This window comes from Lupinus angustifolius, chromosome LG20 (genome assembly GCF_001865875.1).
Source record: "Lupinus angustifolius cultivar Tanjil chromosome LG20, LupAngTanjil_v1.0, whole genome shotgun sequence".
Lineage (NCBI taxonomy): Eukaryota > Viridiplantae > Streptophyta > Magnoliopsida > Fabales > Fabaceae > Lupinus > Lupinus angustifolius.
The window spans coordinates 3,263,074-3,280,445 of NC_032028.1; the positions used below are offsets into that span (position 1 = coordinate 3,263,074).

Consider the following 17,372-nt stretch of genomic DNA (forward strand, 5'->3'; position numbering starts at 1 on the left):
CCTACTACATAACAAGGAGAATGGTTTAAGAGTGTAAAAAAGAATCATTCCCTTTCCTAAGCATATATTTATACATTTAAATAAAATTAAGCCAGGTTTTGAACTGTGCTCACTACAGGATAGATGTGATTCTGTGATTAACAGTTGCGAATATCAAATAGACTTCAAATGTAAGATTCAGCTTATTTTGCCTGTATAAGTGAATATTGATATAACATCAGAACTACCAATCATATTCCAGTTGATTTTGTACCCTATTAGTTATTAGTATTTTGAATGGTTTATGTATCGTTCTCACATCTGTCATGATATTCTATTAGGTATATTACCAATAGTTTGATTAATTACATCAATATTTGTGAAATTCATTCACAAAACATGTTTCCTATGAGCGCTATGAACCATTGGGGGTGCAATAGAAAAACCGAAGGAAAGTTGTGTAGAAACGAGATAGCACTTTTATAACATCAATTGAAGCGACGGTTATTTCACAGATAGTTCTTTGTGTGATTAATCATTTTTCAATATAAGATGTATGTGCCGTTTCCTTCCGTTGTGTGTACAACTTTATTTTCTTTCATCCGAATATGCAGTGAAATGGGACTCTAGACTTAAATGGTGCAAATAACTTACCGTGTTGAATAGATAGGTTTCCTCAATAGTTAAGATAGGGAATGAAGCTTTAAATTGAAATTATGCAGTGAACTAGATTGTCATTTTTAGGGTACTGTATGATCAGTTGATCATTGTGTGTTTTCTTTCGTTAATACCCAAGTTGTTACATTCCATGTCAAAATAGATAAATCATTGTCGTGTTATCATTCAATAGATAAGGTGATACGAACCCTAGGTTAATTTTTAGCGGCAATTATGAAAACTTATGTGGTGGTAAGTGTGAGCGTGTAATATGAAAGTGGAGGCACTATCTAAATTCAAATTTTACTTATTACTTTTTTAGACCAACAAGCACCGCTATTTCCACTCTATTATAGGTCATCATTCATCAAAGTATTGTCATCAATCCAACCCTGACATAGGCCGTACTAGAATAAGATTGCTATGGTAAATTCGTGCGAATCGTAATCATTATTGCTACTGTTTACATAAAGCTTGAAAAACTTGTAAAATTATGGATATGAAAGCATAAAATGATGTGATTGTTAGTGAACAATAAATACGTTAATTATGTCTAATTGAAATGTTTGATTTGGTAATTGAAAATGTGAATAGATAATTTAGAATGTCAATAATCACACGCCAATTTCAAAATTAAAACTGTAGGTGTTATAGTGGCAAATCTCAAGAAAACCGATACAAATTTCCTCAATTTTGTTTTGACGCAGGACACTTCTTATCCTTTCCATTCAACAAAAACATGCAAAAAATGCCATTGAGTAGTTGGGCTATACTTCCAACCCATCTTAGAAAATCATTGGGTTGGCACGTCACAAACTTCTAGCAACAGGTTGTGGCAGGCTCCAAGTCCCATTTTTTTTATAACTTTTTTGCCGAAATCTTTTTGTTAAGACTTCTACAGTGAGGCATATATATGCATTTAATGTTTATAAACCAACAACATAATTATTATTTATATTGTCGCTACATTTTTATCATTCATATGTTCATTATCATTGACTCAAAGTAATATAAATAAACATTAGTTGGTGTACTGACTTTGTGAAAACTTTTACACCAACAATAGATATTAAATCTTAATATATGTGTAGAGTTGTATATATTGTAATCACATATCAAGTATATGCATTTATATATATTACTTTTTTAAGTCTTTAATTATTAAAATATAAATGGACAATAATTTATTGAGAGTAAAATTCATTGAAGGATATAGGATGATGCATCAAGGGGAACGAGCATTAGGGGTAGAGGTGAGCATGAGTCAGGTTGGAACGAGTTAATGTTTGTTCTTACTTGGCACTAAATGTTGCATGGGTCATTTATCGTATTCGGCCCTAAATTCGAAGTTAACCTGATTTTTAAATATCAATTGGGTTAGTCTTTAAACCTGACTATAGACCCAACTAAATACGATGCATACTCATTTTAGATAAAGTTTACTCAAAATTATTTATTATTATGAATATGTAATTTGATATATAAAATGATATATGTATATATAATACAAAAATTAAAGAATTAATAAATTTTCGACCAAAAAAATGTTATTACTTTGTGCATATTTGAATAAAGACGCATACAAATATGATAAGTGAATGGTCATGAAACACATTTAGTCATGTTTGGTCCCTACCTCACTATAAATATTGACCAGGTCTAATGTTTAAACCCGAATCTGACCCTAGACCGATGAGACCCGACCCTATTCAGGTATAATTATGACCGAGCCGTACTGGGTGAGCGAGTAGAGTCGGGTCTTGCTCCCTTGTAATTACAGGTGTACGACAAGTGCGTCCCACATGGCCCATAATTAATGGGGGTTTCAATTTTTTTACTTATACAACTATTTTTATCTTTATATCACAAGTATGTTATTGTTTTTATTCTTTTCAAATTTTATCATGCTATTACTTATTACTCTATTCATAAATTTGTCATTCAATATTAGGTTAATGATAATGACTTTTGTTTTATATTATTATATAGTTGATGTATAATTAGAGTCTAAATTAGAGTAAGAAAAATATGAGACTATTTAATGTTCATCAACAAAAATATCTATAAAAATATATTAGACTCATATATCTAATAAGTAATATAATTGAATCAGAAAAAAGTATATATTGTGTTATAAAGACTGTCAAACTAGTTCCATTCAAGGCAAACTTTGTTTTGATATCATTTTTTTGTTTCAGATAAGTATCATTGCACTAGAAACAATCATGTCCGAGTCAGAAATATCCAGAGGTACGTGAGACTAACTTTTTCAGTGGATATTTTTTCATCCATAAAACTCGAACCCAAAACTTTTGATTAAGAGAAATGAAGCATGTACCACTTGAAGTAACACATGTCGGTTGTTTTGACATCATTTAACAAAAGGGGCTAATTTTTTTGTTTTATGAGCAAATTATAGAATGAATAGATTCACTTGCAAGGTGAGTGTCATAATTTCCATTTAATTAATTATAGTGCCTGACATTGGAAGAGCTCTAGGTAGGAACAGAGAGATGTATAATATAAACAATAATAAGCATGCAAAACTACAAACCCCACATTTCTAATGTAAACCCAATGTTCATACACACGCCATTCTATGAACCTTCACTCGACCCAGTAATGCATTTAAGACCCATGCCCCATAAAATAGTGTGCTTAGCCTGAGTTATAGGATCATGCGCACAAACAACCCGCACGCGCACTCTCGAGTTCCCACACCACAATGGTGTTGTTCCTCTTCAAAATTTGGATTCTGCTACAATACCATTATGTTTCCCCCCACCACATGCTTCACAATCCATATAATATGAATGTGCAAATTGCAATATTTGTTTTTATATGCTCTCAATGTACTTGGCCCAGTAAGCTTAAACAACACATTGTTTAATGGGTGAGAGAACAGTGGGTGATTCTCTCTTCCCGGTGTTTTTGTCTTTCACTCTTTTCATCATATTACTTGGATCTCCCATCTCCACTTTTTATCATTCCCTTTCTGTCATTGATTTATTGTTTCTTTATTAATACTTAATTCTTGAGCTAACAGCAGCTTCATTAGGACCAGCATGTTCACCTTCTCAGCATGACTGACACATAGAACATTTTATATATGAGTGGACATGTACTCTAAGTACTCTAAGAGGAAGTTTTTTAAACTTGTTTTTTAAACTTATTCTTCATCCTAGTCATCAATTTTATGGATCTAATGGTTTAGATCTACTCACTAATTCAAATCATTGGATTTCCCTATAATTGATAGTCAGGATAAGTAAGTTTTAAAAACTTACTCATGGAGTGAGTATATCTCTACCTTTATATATATATATAATATATATGTGTATCTATATATTTGTATTACATTTACTTTTTATTTCATTATATTATATTATTAAATGCCTTTAATATCGCCATATAAATGTTTTGCGTTATTTGAATATGTGTTTTTTTAGTTTCTTGATTATCATTTCAACTTATTAATTTCACTTCGATCTTAATGTTTTGGTTTGGTTCAAGATGTGGTGTTTTATTTATCTGTTATGTACTCTATGTTATTTCATCAATACATATTCCTAAAATATCAAAATTATTTTTGTCATCGAAAAAAACTTCACTTGGTTTGAACTTATTAGAGATTATTTAACATAACTTATATCTTTAATAATATTTTTTCTCTTTTATTTAGATTTTAATAAAAACTCATTGGAACCCCTTGCACGCACGTATCCTTGGGGACATGATAAATGGAGACGGGAAAGAAACTCCTCAGGGAGTAGGAAATGAAGATGCTCAAGAGGAGTAAGTGTTGAAAATTTCTTATGATAGGTGAAATATCAATCCTATGATCTTGAATTCTATGATTCTCACAATAATATAAAACAAGGATGCAGTGTCATACATGAATTCATGTTCTCTGATATATTCATTTTGTTCTACCTATGGGGAGAAGTGAAAACTACTTGTGATTTGGTGTGTTGGGACCATAATCACTCCTCATGTGTTAACTAATAGGGTTCTCATTATATCCTATGGGTTAACCTGTTGGATATTTACTCATTAAGATCATATTCATTCTCAGCTTTTACAAGTCTATAGGTTGTCAATAATTAGATCACTTATAATGTAACCCTAGAAATAAGTAACCGATATAATTGTATTAAATATATGATGCTCACCTTAATTAGAAATTATTAACTTCTAACAACCTCTCACTTGGGATTCATATTTTCATGTAGCAATTATATCACACATTCTTTGGGCGCGCATCTGTGTGCTATTTATATTTAAACTTCTCCGTAATACAATTGTTTCATCTCATATATCAACTATGGAACCACCATGACTTTCATCACATTCAAGCGCGACTCGACCATAATGATCACCATATTAATATACGAAATGATATAGATCAAATATGGATGAGTGATATGGAAATTTCATGCAATGTGATCTCAAACATGTCTATTTTCAACTGATCCTTCTTTATTTTTTAGTGAGATCAATTCAAAGTCTTTAATTGTAACACAATGTTACAATATACAAGTTCAAAATAGAATAATAAATCGTCAACTTTGTTATGCATAAAAACTATATATAACATCTAAAGTAAATCATAAAATATATAGACTCCCACTGAACTAACGTATCCTAAGGAACAACACTCATATGAGCAACAAGGTCATGAAAGACTTTAGCTACCAAACTCTTAGTCAGTGGATCAACTAACATAAAATTAGTCCATATATGTTCTATGGAAATTTGTTCATTTTGAACACTTTCTTTAACAACCAGAAACTTGATGTCAATAAATTTAACTTTGTAGAACTCCTATTGTTGTTGGAGTAGAGAAATGCAGAGTTGTTGTCACAATAAATTCTCAATGGTTTCAATACCATTGACCACACGTAAACCAATGACAAAATTCGGCAACCATATGTCATGGTCTAATGTTTCAAAACAAGCCATGAATCCCGCAGCCATGGTTGAAGGAGCTATAAGCGTCTGTTTTGTAGACTTCCAAGAGATAGCACCTTCAACCAATATAAACACATATCCATATGTGGAGTGTCTACTATCCAGACATCCAGCAAAATCAGAGTCAGAGTACCCAATGATCTCTAAATTCTCAGACCTCCGATAAGTGAGCATGTAGTCCTTTGTTCTCTTCAAGTAACGCATAACACGTTTGACTGTCTTCCAATAATGCATTTCATGATTACTCAAATATCTTCCCAAAACTCTCACAACAAATGTTATGTCAGGATGTGTGCAAACTTGAGCATACATTAGACTTTCTACTACATATGCATAAGGAATCTTTTGCATCTCGTATCTTTCAGGGTCATTTTTAGGGCACTGTTTGAGACTAAATTTGTCTCCCTTAGCTATAGGGGTATCCTCTGGTTTATTGTCTTTCATGTCAAATCTATCGAGGACTTTATCTATATAGTTTTCTTGTGACAACCTTAGGATAACATGAGAATGATCTCTCAATATGTGAGTACCTAATACAAAAGAAGTTTCCTCAAGATCTTTCATTTCGAAATTCTTCGTTAGAAATCTCTTGGTCTCATGCAATAGTCTCATATCACTGTTAGCAAGCAGTATATCATCAACATATAATACCAGGAATATAAATTTACTCCCACTAAACTTATGGTATACACAATCATCAACTTTATTTGCCTCAAAACTATACGAGATAATAACTTGATGAAACTTGTGATTCTATTGACGAGAAACTTGTTTAAGCCCATAGATGGATTTCTTTAATTTGCATACCATTGACTTTGAGCCAATGGACGCAAAGTTTTCTGGTTGCACCTATATATTGTTTCCTTAATGTCATCATTTGGAAACAAAGTCTTAACATCCATCTCATATAACTCTAAATCAAAATAAGCTACTAGTGTCAATATTATTCTAAAAGAATCCTTCGAAGATATTGGAGAGAAGGTTTCTTTATAATCAATGTCTTCTTTCCGAGTGAAACATTTAACAACTAGACGAGTTTTATATATGTCAATATTACCCTTCGAATCCCTCTTGGTTTTAAATATTCATGTGCAACCAATAGGTTTCACACCTTCAGGTAATTCGACAAGATCTCAAACATCATTATCATGCATAGATTTCATCTCATCCTTCATGACATTAATCCACTTTTGAGAGTTAGAAATTTTCATGGCTTGACAGAAGTTCAATGGATCATCTTCTGTTAACCCGATGTCATCCTCATGTTCTTGAATAAATACAATATAATCATCAGGAATTGCACTTCTCCTTTATCTAGTGGATCTCCTTAATGGCACTTCTACTTCTTGAGGTTGTTGAATTTGTTCTATAGGTAATTAAGGGAGAACCTCATTGGTGTCTTGCTCTGGAATATAGTTTGGGACAATATTCTGAATATTATCTTCTATTACTAAATTTATTCCTTGAATGGTAATAGGCACAAGAACTTGTTCACCATTAGTGGCAGGTTCTTCCTCAAAGACAACATTCTTTATGTTCTCTTCCTTCTCAAAATCAACTTCCTTAAGAAATCTTGCATTTCTCGTCTCAAAAAAGAGTCCTGAAGTGAGATCATAAAATTTATAGCCTCGAGAACATTCAACATAGCCAACAAAATAGCAGCTAACTGTTCTATTGTTCAACTTGACAGCCTTAATTTTCTTTCCAAGTTGAAGTTCAACTTCAGTGTTGAAAGACTTGAAAATATCCAAGGATTAGGACTTCTCATGTATAAGATATAGGTAGTTGTACCTAGAGTAATCGTCTATGAATGTAATAAAACAATGTTATCCATTCTAAGAAGTCATAGGGAAATGATCACATATATTTGTATGTATTAGTTCTAAGATATCTTTAGTTCCTTCAACACCTAATTTCCTTTTGTTTGTTTGTTTTCCCTTTATGCACTCAACACAGATTTCAAAGTCTGATAAATCTAAATGGTCCAGAATTTCATCCGACACAAGTCTTTGTATTCTTGATTTAGATATACGACCTAAACGCTTGTACCATAAGGTAACTGAATTCTCCTTTAATTTTTGTTTTGTACGATATAAATTTGTTTGCAGTATTTCTTTATTGGAACTAGAAACATCAAACATATAAAGATTATCAATTAAAGAATCAGAATCAACAGTATTTAAATTTTGATATAGACTAACTTTATTATTAGACTAATGTCAATCCATCAGTTGTAATTTAAACCCTTCATGGCATAATTTAAAATTAAGGTTAATAGAGTGATTTGCATAATTAGGATTAATAATTTTTAATTCCCATTGGGAATGTTCTTTTATCTTCTACAAAGTGTTCACTAAAAGTTAAATGATGTGTTATAGAGAACCAGCTAAGTAGTAGCTCATCCCAATATGTTGCCAGCCATTCATCAAGATTAAACTGCTACATGTTCAATATTCCGGGTTCAATTGAGTGTGTAAATATAAAATAGTTGAAGTTGTTCTATGCTTCTTCAATGCTTCCACTAAATTACAACCAAAACGATATATAAGTTGCACACTAAATTCAGAGTGATTATTAAGGACAAATCTTATTCTATGTTGTGTGCCATATAAGGTTGGAAATAATAATAAATAAATAAAAACAGCATTTTGTTAACCATTTTTTTCAACCAAAGGTGGAGATCTACTAAGGAGTGGAAAGATAAAATGAGAAAAAAGGCCAAAGATGATATTGGTGTTTGAATGCACATATTAACAATTGATGTCTTATATTCTATAATTAACTAACCTGGGCGAAATCGATTTTCTATTAATCATTTCACAAATTTATAAGGAGTATAGTCATTCTCACATAAAAATCTCTATCATTATTGACAATCATAGGCAAGAACTCAATATTCTTATGTTTTAACTCTTTCCACATGCTCCCAAAGCATATATATTTTTCTAAGATAAAATTGTAGGTATTAATGGTGAGAAGGTTTTTTTATATATATACCGCCAATCCATCATATTAATATATTAATGCTTATTGAGTTTTAAATAAAAACAACACAATAAATGACGTACAAATAATATATAAAAACTTTACACAAATGACGCATGTTCATTAAATTCCTTTTTAAACTATTTGTCCATAGAAAGTATATTAACACTTTAGCATATGGAATGCAATAATAGCATATTCTTTAATTCCCAATGCTATTTACTAAGACTAAATTTGACTCCCAAATTAACATGATATCAAAATTCATTTTTGAATTACAAATATTGTGTTGATTAAGCCCTTGAAGGACTAGATCAAATTTCTCCATTTCTAAGATTAAGAAAACAAATTTATAAGTAGAGAGTTGATTGATACATTGGAAATAAAAGAAACACGTGTAATTTACCCACTTCTCTATAAATTTGTAATGTGTCTATTCCCTAAGTTGTTACTGCACAATTAGTCTTTTTTGTTACATTGATACCTCTATTACATGCCAATATGAAATTTCCCTTCATCTTGGTACCCAAGGGAAGTGGTGTCCTAAATTTGGATGCTTCTTCATGTACGCATTGCACATGCATCAATCAATTTGGACATTTTTATCATTGTGTTCGATCGAAGAGTACAACCCATAGTTTAGCTAATAAATCATCCATTTGGCAAAAATTAAACTATTAAAATGTATCAATAAAGTTCCTCTGTTGCTTTGTCATCACCCATTTACGTTAACTATAATAATAAACTAATGACTTAATAAAATGCACCTTCATACAGCTAAATAAGCTACTTTATGTGTGTGGTTCCATCTAGGATCCAAGTAAGCCAATTTGGGCTATTCTAGACGCTATGAAATATGAATAATAATGCAGCCTAGGAGCTATTGTTAAAACTGAAGAACGTGTAATAATGAAATACAACTATGAAACTGGCTACTTGGAACAAAGAACGAGAGAAACATGCATGCTCAAGGAAACTTCGTGTTTAGTACAAATGACCACTAGTCTTGAAAATGAACGTGCTTGTTGCACTTAGAATTCGTGGTTTCTAAATTGCGTTTTTTTAAAGTGCATGCCATAATTTTCTATCATTATTAGAACAATTTTGTGTTCCAATTACCTTAACAAGACGTGCACTTAACTAATTTAAAAACATTTTGACAATCAAATTGTGATAATTTTAATTTGTTACTTGATATTCAGATTAATTTTTTGAGATGTGTATATAGATAAGTGACAAAAAATACATATACAAATAGTTCAATTTATTATAAGAGAAATCATTAAACTAATAACACAACCATGAAGCAAGAGCATCTTCTCCTAAATGTTATTTAAATATTGTTAATGGGTTGTCTCTGTTGTTAATTGCGTTGTTATCATGGTCCGAGAAAATTGAAGATTTAATTATTTTTGTTAATGCATATTGATGTTTGGTAAGAGAAATTTATGAGTGAGTGAATGAGAAAGAGAAAGATGAACGAATATAGGTGAGGGCCGTTCTATGTGCGGTTAATCTTGCTATTCTTCCCAAAAGAGATCAATTGACCTTAGTTATCAAAAATAGGAACTGAAAAGTGAAAACCTACGAGTAAATAACACTTCCCTATTAACATGCAGGGGACCCGTTACATGTACATTCAGACACAAAACTTATCAATAAATACTATCCTCTTTCGTAAAATTTATTTCCTATCTCTTTTTCTATATAAGTATTTTTTTAAGATTGTAGTACACGATTTAAAAAAGTATTATTCCATCGGTTTCAATTTATAAATTGTATTAAAGTCTCTTTATAATATATATATAAAATAAATATGTTCCTTTTGTACCAACAATGTGTTAATATAGTAGTGTAAAACTTAACTATATTCGCATGATGATTAAAAGGTCAAAAGTTTGATTTCTGAGAGTAACATTTGGTGGAAGGAATAACTACAGACTACAAAGTGAATTAATCTCTTGCAACAAAAAAAATTGAGGGAACAAAAAAAAAGAAGTTCCTTCATAATTACACTCTATCTTTATTGTACCCTAAATATTTTAATAAATCTTTCATAATCTTTCATGGATGAATAACTATAATATTAATATAGTTTTTGATAAACTTAAGAATTATAACTACTAATACTTATTTTTCTTAATATAGTGAATTGGTTTTAAATGCCTTATAATTATTTATAAGTATATTATAAATAGAATAAATGGATTATATATTTGCTATCTCTTATTTCATCTATACATATTTAAATTAGAATGTTTATTTGAGCCTAACTAACTGCCTAACAATAAATCACTTTATAATACATATATAATATTAAATAAAATCCTGTCAAATATACACATAGTAATTAAATTATATATTTATTATTTCATTTATATTTGAATAAACCTTCAAAAATCCCCATATATAAATGGATGATTCATATTGCATACTTTCCTAGTTTCAATTACTCTTTATGCATCTTTAGAATTATATCTTTGATTGTTAATATTTTTGTGGAAGTGGATAGGTGTATCACGTGTTCTCCTAGTTTCTCTTTATTTTTATTAATGAGTTTTATTGCTGATAAAAAATGGATGATTGATTTTATAATATTAGTATTTTATATTGAAAGTTACACAAAAATTTTATTCACTTTTCTTAATATATGAATTAATCATGAGTAATTTATATATATATATAGAGACAAAGGACATATATTAACTAAATAAGAATAGATTTTTTAATATTTTCTGGTACAAGAGTTTTTAAATTATTAATTAGCATTGTTAAATTTTCTAAAAAATACAAATTTGTTTTCCTAAATGATACTTGAAAAATAAAACATTTATGCTTCTTGTTTTTTTACTTAACATGACCGCGTGATAAATGAAAAATAGCATTATTTGTACATCCAAAGGCTATACATTGTCTTACAACTTTGCTTATTTCTCTTATTTTATATGTTCATTTAATTTCATGCAAGCAAAACTTCACTCAAGAGCTAGGTTTGTGTAATGTTCAATTTTTTCCTTTTCAAAATGTTACTAAATAAAATAATCTAAAAATTCTATTAATCAATGACGCTTATTCATATGAATTTAACCTATGTCATGTAAAGGTTACATGGATTCTTAGGATCTAAGTTGTTAAGAATATATAAAATTTTAAAATGAAGAAAAAAAGACACTTGAATATTCATTAATCATTACATATGATAGCACAGTTCAATCAGGTAGGAAAACCAAGAAAGCATAGACAATGGTCCCCAGTCTGCTGAACTGCATCTACTTGGGAGTTCCTGGGGTGGGTGGAGTAGAAGATGATATAACAGTAATTGTCTCATCTGGAATTTGTGGGTTATGTATCAAAAATTACCCACTTTTTTTAATAATATTATTAAATCATTCATACTTAATTATTATGATTTTAACTAAATAATATAAATAAAATGATGATTGCTATATTATTTGTGCATAAATTATTACACCAACAATTTATATATATTACAGTTAATGAAAGAGTGAGGTTCAAAATTCCATAATTATCTTCTAAAATGAAAGATAATTGAAATACGAGAAAGTAATAAATATAGACAATTATTATTATATGTACAGTAGATGTAAATTATTTATTAAAGTGATTTTTTCATATGATAAAGTAATAAATGTATATGATAATTATTAGAGACATATTCAATGAAAGTTATTCAATGCTGAATAAATATATAAAAAAATAACTTATATTTAGGGGATGAAAACATTTTAAAGTAAAAGTTCATTAAAATATGGTAAAACACTAAATATAGAGGATAATTATTTGGGGTATAATCGATATGAGTTACTTAGTAGTAACTAAATATTATAAAAAACTTATATTTAGATATTAGTCATTTAGCAGTAGCTAAATATTATTAAAAAAAACTTCAATCTAGTCTAGGGGAAGAAAATGTTTTGAAGTGTGAGTGAGGAAAATTCTGAACCCCGAGCCCAAGAATCGTAGAATTAACATTATGAAAACTACATTGCACCGAGAAGACTACCTATATGTCTAGCCTATTCCTTCGTAGCTACCACTACTATCAAATACTACTACTACTCTCCCCTCTGAAGCCGTTAACATCAACAACCACAGCGTGAAGAGAAGGTTGACACATGGAGTTTGAACTGCAGAACGAGACATCGAATAATGAGACCTAATATTGATTAATTGTCATGAATGTATAGTGTGTGACACTTATACTTATTCTCCATTTCGCACTTACAATTATTCCTTTGTGAGAGGTTGAACATTTTACACAATCCCAGCTTTGCATATTTTCATATTTATTTTTTTGTTTTGTTTTTTAGCACCAGAGGATAATTAAGAGTGCAAAAGTAAAAGTTTTTGTTTAAAAAAGTTTTTATCGCATGTAAAATATAAAGATGGAATGAATGAAAACACATGTTGTTTTATGGGAATGTTGCAAACCCTTGTCTATAAGACTATAGCCAATATTTATTGAATGTTATAAATAACCAACCAACTGTACTAACAATTGATTGGCTAAACGGCCACAGCTAATGTAGATAATAAATTTAAGGTATTCATATAAGTGTAATGTTTATGTTATGCCAATATAAAAACTTATACATAGTTAAACATTATCTACCATTCATTTTGTACTTTTTATAGAGTCAGTAATCATTAGATTTTGAATGATATATAATGCAGTGTATGTTTGAATACGAAATATCATTCATTTTGTACTTTTTCTTAGTAATATTAAAAAACATACTAAGTGTATGTTTGAATACCAAATATAATTGAAAAGATTTTTAATATGTTTCTACCATCATCCTGTTTTGTTGGAGAATAATTATAAGAAAAAATCCTTCAAAAATTAATATTCCTAAAAAGGATGTGAATGTTGGATTCCATATGATGTAATTTGAAGTGTAAAATATTTTCCTTCTCATCTTTTATTTTTTTAGTTAATAATATGTGGGAATACTCTATATCAAACAAACATATGCAAAATATGAGAATGTAACTTGTTAGACTTTGAATTCATATTCAATATCTTGTAACTATATCAATCTAATGGGTTCTTAGGTTTGGCTTTCACTTGAGTTTTGGAATGGAAAGAATGAAAATGAAAGATTTGTGAGTTATTTACTTATGAGATGATTATAAAGTGTTTCATCTCCAAAACTTAATTCATAAATATACGTATGAAAAAAGATATATATATTGAAATAGAAGAGATTTTTATATTGTCATTGCATTATGTATCATTTATATTTTATTATCATTGATTCTAAAATGAAAGTAATAAAAAATAAATGGTAGATAATACACCAATTGTGTATAAATCTTTATATTATCAGTGCATATGTATTACACTCTATACCTAATAGGATTATGAGAATGTAACTTATCCCAACGTCATATTCCTATGTATCATATTTTCAGGAATGTGGAAAAAAATTAATGCTTAAAAATGCTCCCGTTTTAATTATAAAATCCCTGTCCTATCGGATATATGAAGGAAATTATAGGAGAATTAGAATTATGTTTACTTTATTGAATAATTATAAATCTTCTTATAAGTCTTATACTTACTAGAGTCTAGAGCATTCCTTTTTTATTTAGAGTTATTGGTGCCTTCATTAATATAAATGACCTTAATTAAAAAAAACTTCAAATAAATCATTCAAAGAATCGGGGTCATGTACTAATGTCCACAGTCCAGCAGAATTCAGAATCCCTTTCATCTTAATTTGGCCAACCTTTTTTCTCTCTCTCCCTTGACGGAACATGGAAGGTATTTCAGGTAATATAATTGACCTCACATTGAAAAGAGAATGAATGAATTAGCTTACAATCCAACTTCATATCCTACACAAAAGCCAGGTTTATTTATATTTTCTTATTCCATAAAAATAAAAAACCATAACTGTCCCCAATAAAAGTATACAGATAATTTATAAAAAAACATATACAGATATACTTTTTGTTCTTTCACAACAAAGACAAATTAACATTCCCGATCCACCTCCTCTTCCTCTTTGTACAGATTAGTTAAAAACGTACAGCAAATGATGACAGAGGGAAAAGTGTAAGGTTGTCGATATTATATTTTTCAAAGAAATGCTTTTTCAATTAATCAAATACGTATGAAATAGTAGTGAATTGGGTGTTGCATATGATCCAGACTCAGATTCTCCCATTTGTACCCCCCATATATAATAAAATTAAATATAATAAACGTGTATTGGTTGCTGTTAAATTTCCTATGTTATTGCCCATCATTTCAACGTCCACGCCCAATATGTGACTGAGAGAAAGAGAGTGAGAGAGACACGAAGTTGAGGACGACAACAACATTCACAATTTCAGGTAGCAAAATTTTAGAAATTAAAAGAATGACAAAACTTCAATAATTAACAAAAATAAAATTTATTGCTACCAAAAATTTATCACCATTTCTACACTACTTCCCTTTTCTTTTTTACATTTTCCAAATCAAACCAAACCAGCCTTTAGAAAAAAATGTGAGGTCTCACGAGCCGAATTGTCATTGCAACTCCAAAACCCCCAAAATTTGGACACCCTGCCATTCATTCCTGAATACACATTCTTTCTCCCCTCCAGAGCAATGACCCAATCCAAATTGTCCTTTCATTTTCATATTTGTACACTTTTCACGTACCCCAATTTTCCATTTTGTTAGGTTGTTCTAAAATAAACAGTGAAAGAGCACACAAAAATTAATAAATAAAAAAAGAGCTGGAAGAATAGCTGAAAGACCTAATCCATCAAAAAACGGTTCACAATCTTGACGCTTGGTTCCAACACCTGCCTCTCCCATATATCGGACCACCTATCGTCTGACGTCAGCGCCGCCCTAAACGCGTCGGTGGCGTCAATCCTCTGTAGGTCCCACCCCGCCCTTTTCAGCCTTAAAATCTTCTCTATCTGTCTCTTCGCTAGCTGACACGTGTTATCCTTAATCGCCCTCACCGCTTCCTTGTATGCACCCTTCCGTACCCGATCCCCTTCCTCCCCTGAACCGGGTGGGTACCCTTTAAAATACTGGTCCAACTCTGGCACCCCTATCGCTTTTCTCAACCCGGTTCGGTTCATTTCTTCTGTCGCGTCTGGGTCAAAAAACTGAGCCAACTCGTCTACCATTCCCGAGTCAAGCATGTCATCGACTCGTTTTATCAAATATTCTGATAACACAGGAAATGACACATCTACCCATAGGAAGCAACAGTTATATCTCAACTCTGAAGAAATAACAGGTGATGACGATAACTCAGTGCCAAACACGTTCAACTCAGGGTCGAATCGTTCTACTAGAAGAGCATGGATGAAGGAGTTGGAACCACCAACTATTATGGGGAGTTTTCTTCTATTGTTGATATCGGAGATGATGTCGCCGGCGCGGTGGCGAAAGTCGGAGGGTGAAAACTCACCGGCGTCGGGGTCGACATCGCCGAGGAGGTGGTGGGTGACCCCGCGGCGCTGGTGGAGGGGGATCTTGTTGGTGGTGATGTCGAGACCGGAATAAACTTGCATTTTATCAGAGTTGAGGATTTCGGAGAAAGGGAAGAAGAGGGTGGCGAGGTCGACGGAAAGTCGCGATTTTCCTGAGCCCGTGGCGCCCATTATGACCACCACCTTGTCTTTCCGGCGGTGGTGGTAGAATGTGGTGGCAGCGGCGGCGTGCATTCTTGGCAACCGTAATCTGGTTGGAGGGGAAGAAGAAGAAGAAGAATGAGTGAAAAGTGTGAAGGGAGAATGGTTTAGTTTGATAGGGTTTTGGTGACAATGGTGAGTGTGGGGAGAGAAAATAGAAAGTCTCATAGGAAAAAAATTGGAAGAAAAAAAAATGTGTATGGGAGTGATAGCTGTAATGTAAGGGGTAACAGAGAGAAACGTGGTTGTGAAAAAAGGCTTCAGTGGGAGGAGTGGGTTTAAGGAATCACAAATATTTGGGTTTGGGTTGAATAGCAAATGTTTTTCTAATTTGAATTTCATTCATTATTGTCAAATAATATTGTAACAAATAAACAACTAATGCATTGTTGGAGTTGGAGAGAGGAGGTGGAGGTTATAGGTGCTAGCTGTAATGTGAGATGAAAGGAAAGGGGTTGCATTCAACTTTGGCAAGGTTTTCTGTTGAGTTTGTTTGTTTGCTTTGCTGGTTTGAATGAGTGAGTGAATGAATAGGGCTTTCTTTTAGCTCTCAACTATTGCTCTTCTCTGCTTTGCTCTCACTCTGTTTTCTTTCTCTTTCGGTGCAATCAAATTGAGAGTGGAGGGAGAACAATCCAGGTCCTATTTAAAACACCACCACCATGGAAATACCAACTTTTTTAATCTATTTCCTTTTACTCATTCTAAAATATTAAAATTGTTCACGAAGCACTCTTCAACGTTTACGAGCAATAAAAATGGGACATGCGAAGCGGAATTCCATTAATGTATGCTTTTACGAGATTTTATTAATTGCATTTTTTACAAAAGTGCTTACTTAGTTGAAAGATAGATCAGCAAATTGGGTAAAAAACTAAAATAAATGAGTTACAATAATGAAGGGAATTTATGGAAAAGTGACGCATTGAGTATTAACAAATTTAATAATAATAACATTCATAATATAAAAGTTTTATATCAGTATCATCATTATTTATTTATTTATTATTATTATTGATTGTTCAAAAAAATAATATAAGTAAATGGTGAATGATACATTAATTTAATTGTATATAAATTATTACATATTACACTTCAAATATAAACACTTT

At 31.1% G+C, this 17,372-nt stretch overlaps 1 protein-coding gene across 1 annotated transcript; it reads right to left on the reverse strand.

The window, feature by feature from the left end:
- LOC109335368 (adenylate isopentenyltransferase-like) lies at positions 14,845–16,931 on the reverse strand. The gene has a single exon (XM_019571509.1). The coding sequence runs from the start codon at positions 16,600–16,602 to the stop codon at positions 15,367–15,369; it is 1,236 nt and encodes a 411-aa protein (XP_019427054.1). The 5' UTR covers positions 16,603–16,931; the 3' UTR covers positions 14,845–15,366.